Source organism: Triturus cristatus, chromosome 5_2, assembly GCF_964204655.1.
Source record: "Triturus cristatus chromosome 5_2, aTriCri1.1, whole genome shotgun sequence".
Taxonomy (NCBI): domain Eukaryota; kingdom Metazoa; phylum Chordata; class Amphibia; order Caudata; family Salamandridae; genus Triturus; species Triturus cristatus.
Window position 1 is genome coordinate 502,938,807 of NC_140588.1, and position 20,558 is coordinate 502,959,364.

The 20,558-nt window shown below is 44.7% G+C and overlaps 1 protein-coding gene across 1 annotated transcript in view; it reads right to left on the minus strand.

Annotated features, from left to right (window-relative positions):
- Nucleotides 1–2,425, minus strand: part of LOC146823217 (THAP domain-containing protein 1-like) — a 158,830-nt gene extending 156,405 nt beyond the window's left edge. Inside the window, exons 1-3 of the mRNA XM_085607511.1 lie at nucleotides 2,312–2,425; nucleotides 657–734; nucleotides 516–575 (exon numbers count right to left, since the gene is read on the minus strand). Of these exons, the coding sequence (XP_085463637.1) occupies nucleotides 516–575; nucleotides 657–734; nucleotides 2,312–2,337 (164 nt within the window). The 5' untranslated portion in view covers nucleotides 2,338–2,425. The remainder of the gene's footprint in view (nucleotides 1–515; nucleotides 576–656; nucleotides 735–2,311) is intronic.
- Between the last annotated feature and the right edge of the window lie 18,133 nt (nucleotides 2,426–20,558).

Here is a 20,558-nt window from a genome sequence, read left to right on the forward strand (position 1 = left end):
AATCAGCAGTCAGAAAAGGGCAATAAGGGCTGCCCAGATCGACAGAAGTCACTGGGGGCCCTCGGGCCAGTGCATGGTGCAGGACTCAAGTGAGTCTCTCTCTTCGCAGACTTACCGGTTCCGCAGTGCCGACAAGTCCAAGTCCTGCAGTGCCAGGCCCTGAGAACCGAAGGAGGTCAAGATTTTGTCCAGTAGGGCAGGCAATGGAGAGTGGGACGATGTGTGAAGAACATGGAGAACGCCAAATATGGTCTGTCTCCTGTGGCCGTGTCCCTTCTGGACATCGGACACAAACCCAAGAAGCACAACAGTATCGGCTATCAGAACAAGTACACGATGGACATGCCTCATTTGTAAAATGTTCGCAATGAGTGGCCACAACGCTAACTGCGATAACACTGAAGTGAAACATAGACCAATTCAACACTATAACAACAAAAACTAAAATAACTGGGTAGGTCCTGTGTTCAAATGATTATTGAGAAGCACGTGGAGAGACATGCAACTTAACCCACCTAGAAGGAGTCAAAGGCTTCTTAACAATGATCTTGAAACAATGGCAGTCCTCTCCCAACCTGTATGAAGACAGACAGGAGACAATGACAGGGAGATCCCTTACTTTGTGAGGGTCCAGAACACAAAAAGAAGGCTCCTACCTGAGAGTGTCGTTTCCTTCTGCAACCAAATGAGAACTATTTAGAGCCTCAGACCTGGCAAGCTTTTGTGGTTCATACCTGAAAGAAAAACAAGAAAGTTAAGGTTCTGTGTGCTGCAAACACCATAGGCACAAAAATAACAATATCACTTGTTCATGACAAGCATACTAGTTGATATCCATTGAGCTGGGAAAGCAAGGCATCTTTGATAAGATGTAGGGATAAGAAAACGTAACGAGACCTGGACTACGTCCAGCCTTACAGACAACTGAGGTAAAACAAGACAGGAAAACATAGTCAATGCCCGAAAATGTTCCGCAGTTCCAAGACATGGAACAAAAATTCATTTTACAGTAAGGAGTCAATATTTAAGAAAGCAACAGGTCAGCTAAGACTAGTCCATAGCAAAATTACAAGACTTACATTTGTATACAGATGGACTCAACAGAGCAGATTTAAGTAAATATTATAGACAAATTAGCTGAAGGAAACTGCAATAGTTTTCTTCATACACCACTTCGCAGTTTGTACCAAAGCAAGCATGAGAAGAAAGTAGGTCTAATTGTATGGTTACAAAAGTGATTAGGAACTACGTTTGTGATTGTTGCCCTACAAGACAATGCTAGTCTTTTAAGTGTAAGATAATTTCACCCAACCTCTGTGCAGTATATTGATCCACTGACTGAGAACTGATGGAAAAGAAGTGTGGGGATCTGCAGAACAGCCTTCTCTTATCACACGTCCCGTCCCAGTGTATGTTTTACACAAAATATGAAGAGATTTGAGCAGGTGAACTGTGAGTCAATCATCTGTTTTGTCCTTGTAGGGAATCATATGTTCCTCCCACAGAGACTACATGGATGAGGGATTGTCTTTTGGAGCACTGGCTAAAGTCTGTTGAGAACAGATGCGAGAGACGTCTAGGTTTCTATTGTGGGTATAATGGCCATTTGGTTAGGGAATGGCCAACAGTAATGAAGAGAACATGAAAGGTGAAAGACAAGCGAGCTATGAGCAGAAGATTACCCTAGATAAGTGAAATGGCTAAAATAAACCAAGGCATTTATAAAGAACATGTGCATATTGTGTTTCTGAAGAATAACTTAATAAGATAGGAGCGAATAATTAAACGGTGAAAAGAAAACATGGCAAACAAAAAGTTCAGCTGAGCCAGAGACAAGAGGAAGACCATTAAATCTAGAGTAATAAGGCCACAGCAGAAACTAAAATGCATTTGTTCATTGTCTTTAGTTTTAAAATATCCTCACAGATTCTCTATGCCCATTCAGGGCATGTTCTTCTACTTGTCCGTGTTGGCAAAGGTACTGTAAGGCTTGCTAAACTGGAAGGATTCCACAATAATTCTCCTATTCTATGCGTTTTTATCCAGTGTATTTAGTGTGCATGCTGGATTGTGGGTTTCTTTATATTTACGACCGCCAATGGCTTTTTTTCTGATGCTTTTGTGACAGCATAAGGCCATATCACTTTAAGTAAACAAGTATGAAGGCTGTGCTAAAATGATCACATCCCTTTCAGACTATAGTTACTCAATTTTCATAAACCCAAGTTGTACCAAATGTAATCACCTGATATCCATCAGTCCTCTTCCACATAACAGTCAAGAAAATAGACAAAAAGGATGCATTGATTACCTGAAGGAATATTTGAAGCCTTCCATATGTTGTAAGATACATTATTACTATGAGTAGCTCAAGCCCAATGCAATAAGAGAGCTGCAGTCAAACATTAGGACCCAGCAAACACATGCACAGACTTGTGTAATGTTGTTCAAAATCTTCACACTCCTAGAGATACCTGCTTCTAATGAGGGGGAAAAACGAAAAAGTTAGCACAATGTTAAAAATTAACTGACCGTTTAGTGGGGATATTTTCATGTCAGTCCAGCATTTTTAAGGTCGTCCCTCTGACTTTGGGAATATAACACAGTAGAAAGTTACATTTTCTGAGACTGAAGTGCTGACATCTGTTTGCTGCATGTAAAACAGAGTCAAATTAGAAATGTAATGCAACTAAACATATGAAGTATTACAACACATAGGTATCTTCAATTCAAGCATTTAATTTTCAGTAAATACCTTGTGTAAGAAGTTGGATTATTATCTGGGGTGGGCGATTGCGCACCTCAAGGTATAATAATACTTCTTGTCAGGGTGGATCCTCAAAGTCACTAAATTAACCTAAGCTAACCCCCTTGGTACCTACAGCGCAGAGAAGACAAGTTTGACTTATGGCAATGTATAAAGTAGTTATGCAATACCAAAACAGTAACAAAGTCAAAACGTTAGGCAATAAAAATCCTAAAATGCATGAGAGAAATAGAGCACAATTTCATAAGCAAAATAACACCAAAACAGCAAAAACCTATTAAGGGAAACTGGATATATGAATTTTGGAACTTTTAATTAGGAAAATAGCGCAACAAAGTAGGATGTTATAGACCGGAACCTAGATGCGAATTCAGGCCGACTGTGATGGAGCCCTGGTCAGATACACTAAGTGGATTAGCCATGGTGAAAAGTCTGGAAGTCAAAAAGGTTTCTAAGTTCCACTTCAGAAAGGGACTTTGTCATTTCATTGAAATTTGTTTAAAGTACCAAAACAGAACTGGACTTTGCCTTTTTAAGAGAAGAAGCTGTACGTGCACCCATTTTATCTTAGGACAGATATTTGAGGCAGATTGGTCCCACTGGAGCTCTGAAGGTTTGGAGATTTCTCGCTGAACGCAGAATGAGAATTAGTCATTTTGTCAGAGGTGCAGGGAGCCCTGAGTGGAGGGGAAGGTGAAAATGTTATCCGATGCTGTGGAACTGCCAGTCAGATACTTTTCAAAAGTTCTCAGACTTTCGTTTGGGGCCCAAACAACCAAAGTACACTTCAAATGGCCCAGGACATCAAGAGAAGCCACTTTAGAGACTCTCAGGCTGGCGGGCAGAAGCCAATAACAAAGTCCAGTTGCCAATGGTCAGCTGGGCACTTCAGGAAAAAAGAGTCTTGTGGCTTGTTTTGGGCATGTAGCCACATAGGAGGTCAGCTAACTGACATTGGAGTCGATTTCTTTGTCCTGTGTACAAGAGGAAGCAAGACCAGTCCTTCAGGGCTCCTATCAGGTCACAGAGGGTCCACTCATCTTCTGATCTTCCAAAGGCCCAGAAAGTGTTTGTTGGAGGGCTTCTGGGGGTGGCATCAGCTAGTGGTAGGTGGTGACACCTGGGCACTCACTAATCAATCTGTTCCAATTTGCCTTACTGAAAACAATCACACAGTAGTCCTGACTCTCAAAATTCAAGATGGGGAAGAACTTCTACCCTTGTGCAAAGCCTGTGTGCCCACCCAGAGGTGTGGCCAGGGTAAAGTGTAGTGCCCTCCACTGTGGTCATTCAAAACCAGTTCTGGGGGTAGCTTTCCTCCTACTGGGCTTGGTGCCACCCTGGCGATAGGGACAAAGGCTGGGCCTTCCCAAGTGTCACATAACATTTGCTTGTTGTTACAAGCAAATGTTAGGTGACACTTGGGAAGGCACAGCCTTGAAAGTTAATGAAGGCCCCTTTAAAGTTAATGAAGTTCCTGGCTCCACAATAACTGGTCTTCCTGCTAGGGGAAGTAAACACCCACACCCAGGCCACGGTCTCCGCCTTGGGAGCAGTTTCACATCTCTTTCACACTTCATTCATACCAAGTGTAGCTGGCCACGTGCTGGAGAGTCACTGCAGATTAGCCTCTGGCAGCTTCAAGAAGGGTAAAGGTAACTTTTTTTTATAAAAAGGTACTAAGCCCTTAGAATAGATAGTTATTAAGTATAAAAATAGGTCTTTGAAATCATGTGAAGCTGAAACGCATCAAAAGATTTCCTTTGTGCCAGCTACAACCGGACTAGTGATAATGTTATGTTCGAGGCATAAGTCGATGTAGATCATATGCTTTAGCATAGATCGCCATCTGGTGTTGGGCTCGGATGTCTGCACTTTGTTTTTCTTCTAAGAAGTCTTTGTAGTCACGAGGTTGGTGACTCCTCCTTCCGGTAATAGTGCGCATGGGCATCGACTCCATCCCCAGATTGTTTTTTTCCGCCAGCGGATTCGGATGTGTATTGCGGCGCTCCGGCTCGTCTTCTAACCTTTTTGACGTGCAATCCTTACCACTTGACGATATTGTTTTCGAACGTGGTTTCCCTTTCGACGCGCATCGTAAAATCCAACAACTTCGATCGCCGCTTCGACGCGAGCCGTGAGGCCTACCCTCGCCGACCACACCAGCTGTCCATGGAACAGACTCTATTTAAGAAATGCCCCGGGTGTGGTGCTAAGTTCCCACACACGGACCTGCATGAGGCCTGTAACCTCTGCCTATCCCCAGAGCATGAAGAAATCAACTGCAAGGCTTGTCAATCATTCCAATGGAAGAAAACAATTTGTGACCGTCAGGCCCGACGTCACGAGATAAGACGCGGCACTAGTCCGGTGCCAGACATCTTCGGAGAAGAGTCGGAATTCCAATCCGGCGCCGAAGAAGAACACATCTCCGTGTCTGAAGCCGACGACTCCGACATGGACCAGGACTCAAACGTCACTTCTGCTCAACGAACAGTGAGTAACGAGCCCCAACTGCCCACAAAAACACCAAATATTCCAGTTACATCTTGGCCCTTGGGCTCAGGTTCGACACAATGATAACATTTCAGACGCTACGCCCTCAGGCCCGGCTAGGAAATATAAGCACAAGTCTTCCGGCTTGGGATCAAGCCGACCCCACTCAGGTGCCGAACCCACGTCTTCAGCACCGAAACCAAAGACCAAGCCTGACGCTCTGCTGCCGGAACCAAAGACATCTTCGGCAACGAGAGAGTTGGATCCGAAACCACATAAAGCCAAGGCTTCGGGGCCGACACCAGCTAAACCAAAAGATTCGGAACCAACACCGGCTAAAGCAAAAGCTTCAGAGCCGAAACCAGTTAAAGACAAAGCTTTGGAGCCGAAACCACCTAAAGAGAAACCTTCGGATCCGAAAACGGTGAAAGTCAAACCTTCGGAGCCGAAACATCCCGCACCGAAGAGCACAGAGCCCAAAAAGCATGGAAGTCCTCTTAAACCCTCTGAATATAAACAAAAGGACAAAAATACTCGGTCAAAAGAACTTCCTCCACAAGATTCTTTGGATCCAAAACAAAAACAATTACATATTGACCCTGAAACTGGAAAACTTCGAGCAACACTTCCTAAAAAAAGGAAGCTAGACCTCCCTGAAGACTACTATATACCTCTTAAGAAAAAGGACATGGTTACTAACCCCTCTCCCCCTTACATACCTCCCTCTCCTCCACCTTTTAACCCAAATTTACTGATTTCACCAGCAAACTCACCACCACCACGTTTCTTACCTGAGCCACAGGGTGATAATGATGGGGAAGGCGACGGGGATGGAGATGATAATGAGGACAACATTCCACAGGACACAGACCCCTGGGATGATTATGATAAAGACTGGGATCATACTAATGACCCCGATCTACATCCCTCCAGACCATCACCACCCGATAACAATATTGGTCTTGCACAGCTTATTAATAGAGCTGCTCAGTACCATGGGGTGGAACTACATACGGATCCCTTAAGGGAGGATTTCTTAGTGGAAACTTTCGCTCCCTCCCAAAAAAACACGAATACTTTGCCCATGCTCAAAGGTATGATAAAACACGAGGTATTCAAAGACCCTGTTAGAGCTAGAATACTTACACCAATGGTAGACAAGAAATATAAAGCCGCTCCTACAGACTCAATTTACATCAGGGGTCAGGTACCATCAAATGCACGAAAAAGAGCAAATACTCAAACAACAGGTGAAGCCCCACCTCCTGACAAGGAGTCAAAGCTTATAGACGCATCAGGGAAAAGTATCACATCACAAGTTGCGAATCATTGGCGTATTGCCAAATGCACAAGCTCTCCTAGTGTGATATGATAGAGCTCACTATGACGAGCTAGAAAAACGAATGCAGCATTTACCAGACCAATACAAGGCTAAAGCTCACAACCTCATTCAAGAAGGTAAGCTTATTACAAACACTTCTATCAAATGCGCCCTCGATGCGGCTGATACAGCCTCGCGTGCCATTAACACCAGCGTTTTGCTACGCCAACACGCTTGGCTTCAAATCTCAGGATTCAAGCAGGAAGTACAATCAGCACTACTTAATCAGTCGTTTGATTAGTAAAATCTTTTTGGCCCCACAGTCGATTCATCATTCGAAAAAATGAAAAAAGACACCAAGACTGCTAAGTCAATGGGGGCCTTACAACTGCCTTCTAGTAGGGGCTCCTTTCGTTGCTTCTTTTATAGGGGTGGTTCAAAGACAACTGCATCAGAAAATACCTCATCCTCTTACAAAAGTCCCAATCAATCTTTCTCATCCAGAGGATATTTTCGAGGAGGATACAGATGAAATAATAATAGGGGAGGAGGCAGAGATACCTCCACCCGAACTTCCACTGCCACCAAACAGTGACTTCCGTCCACTACCCGCCGATCATTCCACCCCTATCGGGGGACGTCTCTCACAGTTCCTACCTGTCTGGAATTCCATCACAACAGACAAATGGGTAAGACAAATTATACAATATGGTTATTTCCCGGAACTTACCTCCACCCCACCAAATATTCCTCCCAAACATCGTGCGATGTCCTCAGGACATCTCACCCTCCTAAAACAAGACGTTCCCTCCCTGTTACAAAAACATGCAATAGAACCAATCCCCTTGACTCAGCAGAGCACAGGGGTTCACTCACTCTGTTTTCTAATTCCAAAAAAGGCCGGCTCCCACAGACCAATATTGGACCTCAGGCAGCTAAATCTCTACATTCAATCAGATCATTCCCACATGGTCACCCTCCAGCAGGTGCTCCCACTGATTCAGCAAGGCGACTTTCTTTCCACTTTGGATTTAAAGGACGCCTACTTCCACATTCCCATTCACCCCGCTCACAGGAAATATCTCAGATTCGTGGTGGATGTTCAACACTACCAGTTCAAAGTCCTCCCGTTCGGGGTAACCACAGCACCCAGAGTTTTCACCAAGTGCGTAGCAGTAGTTGCAGCTCACTTAAGAAGACAACACATTCATGTGTTTCCTTATTTGGACGATTGGCTCGTAAAAGCCAAATCACAACATAGCGGTGTTCAACACACCCGCAAAACAATTCAGTTTCTTCACCGCTTGGGATTCACGGTAAACCTCACCAAATCCCACCTCCAACCATCCAACACACAAGTTTATCTAGGAGCTACAATAGACACTTGCAAAGCTCTAGTGTACCCCAACCCAGTCAGGATACGCAACATACAGGCTCTAATATCACAATTTCAACCTCAACACTCATTATCAGCTCGATTGTTCATGCAGTTAATCGGAATGATGGCCTCTTGCATTTTTATCATCCCTTATGCAAGACTCCAAATGCGTCCTCTACAGAAATGCTAGGCACGTCAGTGGAACCAGGCTCAAGGCCAGATGACAGATCTGGTGTTGGTAGACAGCCGCACCCATCGCTCTCTGCAGTGATGGAACACACAAAACGTTTCCAAATGGCAGCCGTTCCTTAAGCCGATTCCACAAATAGAACTAACAGCAGACGCATTGCTCACCGGCTGGGGAGCTCATCTACAAAATCATACCATTCAGGGACTGTGGACTCCACAACAAAAACAGTTCCACATAAACCACCTGGAACATCTGGCAATTTTTCTAGCATTGAAAGCCTTTCAAGTCCAGCTACTCCACAAAGCTGTCCTAGTCCGTACAGACAACATGACAGCAATGTATTATATACAAAAGCAGGGAGGTACACACTCCCTACAGCTCTCGCAACTAGCTCAAAGCTTATGGAGATAGGCCATTCCTCAAAACATATATCCCCTTGCAGAACACCATCCAGTAGTACACAATCACATTGCAGATCTGCTCAGTCGTCAACAACAGATCCACGAGTGGGAGTTACATCCTCAAGTTCTCCTTCCATTCTTTCAAATCTGGGGCTACCCAGAAATAGATCTGTTCGCCACACACCAGAACGCAAAATGCCCAAACTTCGCATCCAGGTATCTACACCCATTGTCCAAAGGCAATAATGCGCTATGGATGAACTGGTCAGGAGCAATTGCTTATGCTTTTCTGCCTCTCCCGGCCATTCCATTAGTGGTTCGGAAGCTCCAACAGCATTCACTCAAAATAATCCTGGTTGCTCTCACGTAGGATCGACAACCTTGGTTCACAACCCTGTTGGAACTATCTGTAGTTCCTCATCAAAAACTACACCTCTCACCCAAGCTTCTCACTCACGGCCATGTAGAGATAAGACATCCATATCCCAATCAACTCAACCTTGCGATCTGGCTCCTGAGATCATAGAGTTTGGCTACCTTAACCTCCTGCCAGACTTTATGAACGTCATTAAAGAGGCTAGACGTCCTACCACCAGAGCATGTTACGCAAAGTGGAAACGATTGATAATTTATCGTACAAACAATCAAATTAATCCACTAGATGCTTCCATTCAAAACATAATTTGCTATCTCTTACACCTACAACGCTGTAATTTAGCATACACATCTATACGTTTGCATCTCGCTGCAAAACAGACAACATTTGTCTTTGTTTAAAGTGCTCGCTATCAAGGCTTTTAAGGAAGGACTCAAAAGAATAATTCACCCTAGAGTTCCACCTTCTCTGGTTTGGAACCTTAATGTTGTCCTTACAAGACTTATGGGTCCACCATTTGAACCTCTGCACAAATGTGAACTACAGTTCCTCACTTGGAAGGTAGCCTCCTTTTAGCCATCACATCTCTTAGAAGAGTTAGTGAGCTCCAGGCACTAACCATACAAGAACCATTTTCACAAATTCATCACAACAAAGTGGTTCTTAGGACTAATCCAAATTTGTACCTAAAGTTGTTTCTGCCTTTCACCTCAATCAGTCTGTTGAACTACCAGTGTTTTTCCCTCAACCAGACTCAGTGGCAGAACGTGCTCTTCACACACTAGATGCCAAAAGAGCAATACTTTATTACATTGAACTAACAAAATCTTTTAGGAAAATCAAACAACTCTTTGTTGCTTTTTCACCACCGCAAAAAGGCAATCCCATTTCAAAAACTGGTATTGCACAATGGATAGTTAAATGCATCCAGCTATGCTACATTAAAGCTAAACACACATTAACTATTCCCCCTAGTGCCCATTCCAAACGCAAGCCAGGGGCTTCTATAGCATTCTTAGGAAATATACCCTTAGATGACATCTGCAAAGCTGCAACTTGGTCTACACCTCACACATTCACAAAACACTACTGTGTAGATGTACATGCAAAACAACAAGCTAGTGTGGGCCAGGCTTTCATAAGAACACTTTTTCAAACTACTGCGACAGATACAGGTTAGCCACCTCTACAAAAATAACTGCTGTATAGTCTATGCTAAAGCATATGATCTACAGCTCATATGCCTCGAATGGAAAATGCTACTTACCCAGTATGAATCTTTTCTTGGCATCTAGATGTGTAGATTCATATGCGCCCACCCACCTCCCGGGTACCTTTATCTGCTGCGATATTATCTTACTTAGATACAACACAAATGACATCTCTTTCTATTCTTACTAACTCCATTATCACCCTTTAAGGCAAAAACAATCTGGGGGTGGAGTCGATGCCCATGCGCACTATTACCGGAGGGAGGAGTCACCAACCTCATGACTACAAAGACTTCTTCAAAGAAAAACAAAGTGCAAACATCCGAGCCCAACACCAGATGGCGATCTATGCTAAAGCATATGAATCTACAGCTCTAAATGCCAAGAACAGATGCAAACTGGTTAAGTAGCATTTTCCTTTGGGCCTAGTCATTGGAGGAACATGCCATTTCTAATGACCCACATATTTTACTCTTAAACATTATGCACCCTACCTTGTGAGCTACAAGGTGTGCTTAGGGGTGACTTATTTAACATTTAAAATCAAATTTCCCTACCTGTCAATAGGGTGATTTTGACATGTCTGTGCAGCAGGGTTCCATCCACTGCTGTCAGGATACACAGGGTAGACCTGAAGCCATGTTTTCACTCCCACTGTAGTGGATGACACAATAGGTGCTGCAGTCCACAAGTGCCAAATAGCTTTTCATGCCAGGGGTCTATTTCTGCTCCATTTACTATGGCCTTATAGGTAAGATAATTGTGCCAATTAAGAATAAGCTTATGTTGACATTTTTAAAGGGGAAGCACAGGCAATGTAGCAGGGGTAACAGTGCACAGAGTTCTACGTCCTACAAAAATAGGGTCCAGAAAAAGGTGAAAAATCTACGGTTACCATGCAGATTAGGCAGATTTCCTACACTGTAAAATATATTTTTTATGGCGACAATACAAGATGGAGTTTCCCTTCACGCTCTCACAGTAACTCAAATAGCCACTATAAAACCTATTGTGCCTATTGTATTCTATTGTGGGCAGGTCAAACAATTCTGTGCCTATTGTATTCTATTGTGGGCAGGTCAAACAATTCTATTTTGCATATGTACTTTAAATGGAAAGGCCAATCATTCTGGTACAGTATGAATAAATGTCAGCAAGCAAGAGGCTGTGGTAGGCTTTCTCTTTCATCAATGAAACATAAGCTGTGTTTGTAGGAAGCTGGCTCTGTATATACTATACCAAAACGAGGTATGGTGTGCACAGAGACCAGTGGAACCCCAAAGATAGGCAGAGGTAAAAGAAAATAGCACCTTACTCTTTGTGGTAGTGTGGGCGAGCAGTAAGGCTTGTCAGAGGGTAGTGTTAAGCATTTGTTGTACACACTCAGTCAGCAAATGAATTCACACACTCAAAGACGGAACTTCAGACCAATTTTTTTTGTATAAAATATTATTTTATTTATTTTATTTCTAGAACCAAGCAAGCCTGGTACAGGTAAGCAATAAATACTTTACAGAAGTAAATGCTGATTGTAATACCGTTGAATTGCAAATGTACTATGGTTTGACTTACAGTATTGTTTCAGAGAAAAGCAATCACTTGTAAATACAGCATTTGGACTTGAATGGGATTTTCAGTAAAAATGCAGGTAAGTTACTTTTGGATTACTTTTCTTACTCATTGCTGTATGCCTGGATGCAGCACTGGGACATTTCCTGTAAACAGGTGAGTAAAATCCTTTTGGTTAAATCGTACAATTTTAAAGAATTTCTTTAGGTTTCAAAACTCCACACTTAGAAACTTTTTCAGGCAAATGTGTCAATGTTATCCTATGGAGGAAAATATGGTTATCGTTTTTTAGGTAAGTATTCGGTAGGGGGAGTTGAGGTTCTGGGGGTAGACTCAGGGGTCCCCCAGGGTCAGTAATGCACTATTGTTGCACCTTCAGCGACACTAGGGCGGCCGGGTGCAGAGTGTTGAGGCCCAATGTTATCCAATGGGGGATTGGGGCCTCCGGTTGGTGGCTGCTGGCTAGCAGGCCACTGGGTTGTGGGAGCAAAGCTCCTGGACTTTAGCTCAGGGCAAATGGGGAAACAAATTAACACCAAAGGTGCACCCTCAGCGGCACTAGGGCGGCCGGATACAGGGTGCTGTTTCAACGTCGGATGCCCTGTTGTTTCCAATGGGGAACCTCCGGTTTGCAAAAGCAAGGCAGGCAGGGAGACGATGGACTTCTCGGTGCGACCACCACTTCGAGAGGAAAGTTGGGAAGTTAGGGGTTGGTTAGGCACCGTCGGTTTGGCACACAATGCCGTGGGGCGTCGGGTGCAGGGGTGCCTTTTGGGGTCGGATCTTCTTACCAGCTCCTGGTCGCGGTTAGGGGGGCCTTCTGGATTTAGACTGCAGGCGTCGGCTGGAGGCTTGAGGCAGGTCAGGGGTCGCCAGGATCTCGGGTCAGGATCGCCGGGGTGTCCTCCTCGTGGTGTTTGGCCACTCGAGCTCGGGACGTGGGCAGCGGGTGCAGAGTGGGTTGGATTCGCGGTTTACGGCTGCTGCCAGAGGGTGCAGTTGAACAAATCCGGTGTTCACGGGAGAAGCAGTCTTTAGAAGTGAAGGCTGGCAGGTCCTCTGGGGTTTTTGAGGTTGCTGGCTGCAGGACACACCGGGATTTTGCAGGAGCAGGTTCGAGGGGGAGACAGGCCGGTAGGGCTGGGGCCAAGCCAGTGGGCGTCGTCCTCTTGTTAGCTGCTGCACGGCTGTTCAGTCCTTCTTCTTTTCTTCTTGTTTCTTGGTTGTTACTGAGGAAGCAAGGTGCAGGGGTGCCCCTAAATACAGGATTTAGGGGCATTACAGGTAGGTAAAAGGCAGGGACCAATGGGTCCCTTCCCTGGGGTGGCACACCCCCTATTATGCCACCCTCCAGTGGGAGCGAGGCATGTGCCTGTCCCTGGTTGGCTGAGTCCCCCCCCCATTTTCAAGATGGCCTGTACTGAGAGTTGTGCTTCACCTCGCCTCCCCCACGTGAGAGGTGGAGTTGACAGAGGTGGGCCTACCTCTCTTCCTCACGTGTTTTTCCCGCCGGTTCTCCCGCCCAAAGTGGGGGTCAGACCAGTGGGAACCAGTTGTTGAAAGCAGCAATTGGCCTGGGGAAGCCCACAAAGGTAGCAAGCTGTTGAAGCTTCCCCTTCGTGAACCCTGCCCATCCTGGGGGAGGAGGCTTTGCACCTGGTCCCAGGAAGTGCATTGTTTCAGGTCCCAGAGAGCAGCAGGCTCTTGACCCAGGGGTCCAGAAACATGTCTGGTGGTGGCAGCTGAAAGCAGCCACTCAGCCTGGACACTAGTGGTAGGTTAGTTTTCAGGGGGCATCTCTAAGATGCCCTCTGTGCATTTTTCATTAAATCCCACACTGGCATCAGTGTGGGTTTAATGTACTGAAATGTTTGATACCAAACTTCTCAGTTTTCAGTGTAGCCATTATGGTGCTGTGGAGTTCGTAATGACAAACTCCCAGCACCATATACTCCTAATGGCAGCACTGCACTTACAATGTTTAAGAATGGGCTTAGACACTGTAAGGGTACAGGGCTCATGCACCTGTACCCTCACCACTGGTATGGTGCACCCAGCTAGAGGGCTGACTGATCTATGCTGAGACAGTGGGTTGTAGGCCTGGTACACAGGGATGTGTGCCATGTCGACTCTTCACTTTGTTCTGCACCAAGAGATGCAGCCTGCAAAGGCAGTGTGTGTGTGTGTGTAAAGGTACAGGGCCTCTAAGGGTGGCACAATCAGTGCTGCAGCCCCTAGAGGTCTTCCCTGGTCACAGTGCCCTGGGTACCTGTGGGACCATTTACCAGAGGCTGACCTGTGGCTGGAGATGCCAATTGGGTTAGTTTTGGAGAAAGAACACAGGCCCTGGGAACCTAATTGGCAGGGACCCGAGCACATCACATCAAAATGCATCAGTAGTCTGGCAAAAAGTGTGGGGGGAGGGGGTTACTGCAACAGAAACCCACTTTCCTACACCGCCCTCCAATGCTTAATAAATGGACCGGAAATGGGAAACCCACTCCCTACTAGAGATGCTGCAGTGCAGAGTATTTGACGGAACTGTCTTCTGATGGAATCCCTCGACTATCTTCCAGAAACTTTTACTATCCCTGTGAGAATCTGAAACCTCCAACTTAACCAAGTCCTCCTTAAGAAGTAATTTTCTTTTTTTTTTAATGGCACATTCTTATGATATTTATGTGAAATTATAACCAAGTCCTGAATCCTGGGCTTTGCCGCAAGAGCCTTTCTGAGGTTACGATTAGCTATGGAACACTAGGTGTTACACCAACTGGCCCGCTCTGGGACAAACTTCACGGGCTTCATTAAACTTTAACACAATAACTAAGCTTCTCAAAATAGGGCTCTTTGGATACCCCACCCCAATATCCTCGGACAGACAGACCTGAAAGATGTCAAGATGTTGAACAATGAGAGAGGCAAAAATAGACTCTGGAGACGGTATAAACCAGTATAGCCTATGACCATCATTAGGAGAAGGCGGAGGGGGCAGTCGCCTATTAGGGTGAGCATCTTTTTGAATTAGAAAATGCCCCACTGACACCAAGCCATTGTGATTGGCCCAATTTGTTTCTAGCATTTAACCCTCAGAAAAAATATTGGACAAGTTATGTGTGGAAAAAATGTAATCAATAAAAGAGGAGCAGCCCCTACAATGGCACATGGTGTCCACTTTTGTCAAAGAGTTGAATAATACTGACAAAATTGCCCAATGCTACATATAATCACAGCTCGGAACCTCTACGATCCGAACACTCCACATAATCAATTGTGGTCAGTTCCCCCAAATGTTCAGTGTTTCTTGCTAATTTAGTGCTAAAGTCACCACAAATTGTACAATTCATCTGGGCCAGTCCCCCATATCAAGGATCCTTAAACTACTATAAAAAGGAGAATAATTTGGCAAAATTGCCACAAGGTGTATTTGAACAATCATTGTTGTAAAAATTAATCAAATAAAATGAACTGTTAGAATCCTTAACTAACACTGCTTGAAAGGCGGAGAAATCGGTATTCTATTCAACAGAAATTTGAAGCAATAGACTATTCCAGATTGAGAGGCCTCCTTTAGCTTGCTCAGGAGGAGAAGGAGCAACAGCAATGTAATAGCAAGCAAAGCCCTCACACAATAAACGATTTATAGCCCAGGTCTCTTGAAACAGGTTAATGTCAAATCAGCAAATAATCGCCATCCAGTTTGTGTTGTCAAACTTGGAGCAGATACCGGCAATATTCCAACTAATCAATGAAAAAGATATTGCAGACTTGCTAAAGTGCCTTTCAGTACTGGAATGATTTAACTCTACACAGGAGGAGTGAGAGTAACAGACTCACCTATAACCCCTGAAGAAGGAAGAAGAAGTCAGTCAATTTGGTTACAACTGGATAAAACCTTGTCACAATTGGTTAAAGGATCTTCCATGAATAGACCCACTAAATCCGCATTGTTGTTAGTACCCACTGAAGAAACAGGCTTCTGGTTGGAATAGGGACAACATCTAAGAGAGACTAAAGGCCTCCTTGATACTGGGGCAAAGAAAGGACTAACATGGCCAAGAACAAATTGAGGTTTATAAAAATAACCATTACACTCTTCCTCTCTATGTGATCCCATCCAGGATCATAAGCCAGCAATCAGTGGGCCAGTCTCCCTCATTGTTCTTTGGGGGCTCATTGATCCAATCCACCCTGCCTGTCATAATAATCCCTGGTGCTTCACGCAAAGAGAAACCTTTGCATTTAACCAACCAGTTCAGAACCTTATTGGTAAGGTAAGTTGTTTACCGGTCTCAGATTGACCTTGTAGGATTTATGGGACACCTAGAAGTGTTACCAGATAAGAACATGCTGCTAGGAGGTTTATAGTAAAAAACTTAGGGAAAGACGCAGAACCCCTGCCAAGAGACAATGTACTTCTAAGCCCTCCTGCCTGGTCTCTATCAACCTGACCATTGCAAGTTATAAATGAAGGTGCCATAGAACAAGTGATGCCAGTGCTAAAAGCCACCTTCTGGCTGACCCTTTCAACCCCCAAGGTCTGAGGCTGCAGGGGAAAGGCTCGTATGAGGAGTTCTTTTTCCAACCATCATGCATTAGATGAAAGAGCATCCAGCTCAGAATTACGTCCCACCTCAGAAACTAGACTTGTTCCTAACTTGGTAAGACATTCCTGGAGATAACAGCATTATTATGTGGAGGGAGGACCTTGATATGGATTTCAATAACTTTTCAATCATCTGTCAAGAATTGGAGATAGTTCCACTTGGAGAATTGTTGAAAATCTTTTACAACAATCGCCCATAAGAGACTTTGGAATAGATTGTAAGAGTTGATGTCTAAGTTGAGCCTCCCTTGGCTAGACTCCTCTACACGGAAGACATTGCCCCCTTCCCCTTTAGTTTGCTTAGCAACCGGGGATCACGAGCTAGTGGTATTTACTACTTTCAAGGACAGGCTTGAGTCTGATAAAACTATAGAAGTGGCCGGAAGGGGTGCCGGAGCAGAGGAGCTACTACTAGCCAACTCTTTAGTGGATGTGAAGCAAAGGCTCATAGATAGCCTTCTTTTGGTAAAGGCTATTTCATTGCGGATGACACCCACTGCACCTCTCTAGCATATGGTCAACTGAGGTACTTTTGGTAGGTGCTGGTGCAACAACCACTACAACAACGCCCGCAGCCTTGCATTTGACCATGGTGGAAATGTGAGGTGACACTGGGACAAAGACCGCCCCACCGCTAACTAGCAAAACACCATGTGGGTGCTTTGCAGGCAGTAAAATCACACGTTCCTTCCTAATTATGTCACCTACGAATGTCTCTAGTACGGCTTCCTCTCTGGCTTGTCCACACTTTTGGGTTTCCAGTGTGGTCCCTAGGCACCATCAGGAAGGAATGGGTCAGCATCCAGGTGGTGTAACACTGTGGAATCCCATTGGCTTGCAGCAGCCACGCTGTGTCCCATATGGTGATCTTGTCCACGAAGAAGAAATATCACAAAAGAAAAGGGCAAGATGCAACGCAAGCTCTTTCAAGATTACCACACTGAATTCCACCAGCTCAGGTGTTGGATTGGTACAAATGCCTTTAATGAGGTGGCGGCCAACAGAAACTTCTCCAGAGATCGAATCTTACGCTAAGTAGAGTTCTTCGAACTTGGTAACAGGGGCTACCACTCCATGTCCGTAGGGGGTGTCCCAGAGGTGAAGTTACACGAGGCCTGGAACTGCAAGGCCTCACCTGTCATACACTGCAGTCAGTGGAACTTTAAATACTAAAGCTCCGCCTCCTTAGAATCAGTTTACCACCTGAGTGCAGCAACTGAATGGTGATCCATGGTTAATGGTCATCCATTAACCTTTCCAAAGAATCTACCACTGTATGGAAGAACGTTTACCACTTTTTATTTAGTAACTTTTACTCGTTTTGAGCTAGAAACAAATATTTTTCTTTGGGGGGTGTAGGAAGCTGGGTTTCTGTTGCAGTAACCTCCTCCCCACACTTTTTGCCAGACTTCTGATGCACTTTGACTTGATGTGCCCTGGGTCTCTGCCAATCAGGTTCCCATGGCCTGTGTTCTTTCACAAAAACTGTACCTTATACCCCCAATTGGCACCTCTCTGGCCACATGTCAGTCCTTTGTAAAAGGTATAATGGGTACCAAGGGCAATGTGGACAGGGAAGGCCTCTAAGGGCTGCAGCACCTATTGTGCCACTCTTAGAGGCCCTGTACCTTTACACCCACACATTGTTCTGCACCAAAACATGTAGCCTGCAATGGCAAAGTGAAGAGTTGACATGGCACACATTCCTGTGTACCCTGCCTACAACCCAATGCCCTGGCATAGGTCAGCCACCCCTCCAGCTGGGGCACTATACCAGTGGTGAGGGTACAGGTGCATGAGCCCGGTACCCCTACAGTGTCTAGACCAATTCCTAGACATTGTAAGTGCAGTAATACCATTAAGAGTATATGGTGTATGGAGTTCATTACGAACTCCACAGCACCATAATGGCTTCACTGAAAACTGGGAAGTTTGATATCAAACTTCTCAGCACATTAAACTCACACTGATGCCAGTGTGGGATTTAATGAAAAATGCACTCAGAGTGCATCTTAGCGATGCCCCCTGAAAAATGACCAGTCTCTGGTGGGTTCCCTGACTGGTACACACCAGCATGCCACCATGAGACCTGTTTCTGGACCCCTGGGGTGGAAGCCTTTGCTCCCTGAGCCCAGAAACAAAGCCTTTCCTGGGAGGAGGTGGTCACACCTCACCCAGGCCAGGAAGAGCCATCTGTGGCAGGGGAGCTTAAAAGGCCTTGCAGCCTTTGTAATGCGACCCTCAGCCTCTCCTGCTATCAGGAGCAGGCTCCCTTCCTGTCTCCCCTCCTTTTCGGCAGGAAGACAGGCTGGAAAAATGTAGATTTTTCACAGCCTGGTGGCTAAAAATCTGGATTTTATTAAAGACACGGAGGCTAACATTATACAAATCTCCTTTATTGCCAGCTCACAGCAGCAACAATTGAAGAGAATATAGAACTTCAAACAACATTCTAACATAGTATAAGATCCATTTACGCGCAGCCATCTTCCTTCTTTCCATAAGCTGCGCAAAAGGTAGTTTCCATATAAATAAAACTTAAACTTCAATGGTAAAAGGTTGAGTTCTATCAAGCCAACCCGGAGAAGACATCTTAATCTGAAACAGAAAAAAACATAACAGGTCATATATCTATAACCCTTATGGTGGGTTACAGAAACATGTGGAGGGATAATCTTAGCCTCCGTGTATTTAATAAAATCCCGATTTTTTACCCATCAAGCTGTGAAAAATCTACATTTCATGGCATGACACGGAGGCTAATATTATGCAAGTTCAAACTATATTAAGTACATTGTCAATCACTTTGTTATTTCCAGGCGTTATCTTTACAGTTGAAATAACAGTTCTTTTTTTTTTTTTTCTTTTTTTTTTTTTTTTGAAAACCTTTATTTCAAAATTCAGGACACAGCTATTCAGCCGACAGCCCGGAGGTTCGGCAGCATTGAGAGTTGGATAAAGTGATGTGTCCCCAATACAGTTCAAAGAGTAATGCAAAGGTCCAATTTTAAGTAAATACAGAAAAAACTCACAACAAACCCCAGCAAGGCAAGGACATTGAAAGCCCATGGCGAAAGCCCCCAGGGGAGGCAGGACCCCACTCGTCTACTAGTTACAAAACTGTGTACGGAGGAAGAAGGGGGACAGCAGAGGCCCAAAACGGTTCCTAGAACCCAACTGTGCTGGAAAGTAAGTCAGGGGGAAAGCTGTTCCTCGGGAGGTTCCAGATCCGGGGCAAGACATATTCCCCCCCTGTATTGGTTCCACCGCCCCCAGATTAAATAACAGTTCTTAATCATATTTTCATTCGACCAGTCTGCAGCTCTAAGAATATCTTGGAGCCCTCCACCCAAAATAAAAGCTTTGGAGGCTGATGCGCCCCTAAGAGAATGTGCTCCGAAAATAGAAACATCTATGCCACTTTCGATCATAACATCTTTCACCCATCTCGCCAGAGTAGGAGAAGAAACTGCCTGATGTCGCCACTTGTGGGAAATCAATAATTGATTTGCATCTCTCCTCAAGGTTTCAGTTCTTCTTTCATACTCTTTTAGGCATTTCACATCACACAATCTTTCATTCTGTGGAAAGAAAGGATAGTAGAAGATAACATAGTTTTTGTTCTCTTCTTGAGATAAAAGCAAACTCCCTCAGGTTGATAGGCCCTACTAGTGACATCTAATGCTCTTACATCTGAAGCTCGTCTGAAAGATACCAGGCATAATAAAACTGTAAGTTTATAAGAGACATTTAAGAGACAGGTTGGAATTTTCGCCCCAGGAAGATATAACCTGTAAAATATTTCTAACATCCCATAAAGCAGAGTATTTTGCAGTTGGGGGATTTATGATCTGCATACTTCTCATAATTTTTTAAGTCAGTATATTTTGGCCCACCGATATACCGTCAACCAAGGAGTGTCCTGCAGCTATTGCCGATCTATATACGTTAACTGTTCTGTAGCTAAGGCCTCACGTGGATAATTCCGATAGGAAGTTTACGACCTGAACTAGATCAGTTGAAACAGGATCGAAGTGTTGTTGAAGACACCAGCGAACCCATTTGTTCCATGCCAGTCGGTATGCCTTCCTCGTTCCAGAGACCCAGGACTCAGATACGAGTCGAAAAGCGTCTGGCAAAAGTGCTGGGATTTGCCATTGTCTCCTGAAATCCTCCAGGACGTCAGAACTAGTAGTCCCTGAACTATGAGAGGGTGTGAGTCTCCTTCTGGGCCTAGGAGTAT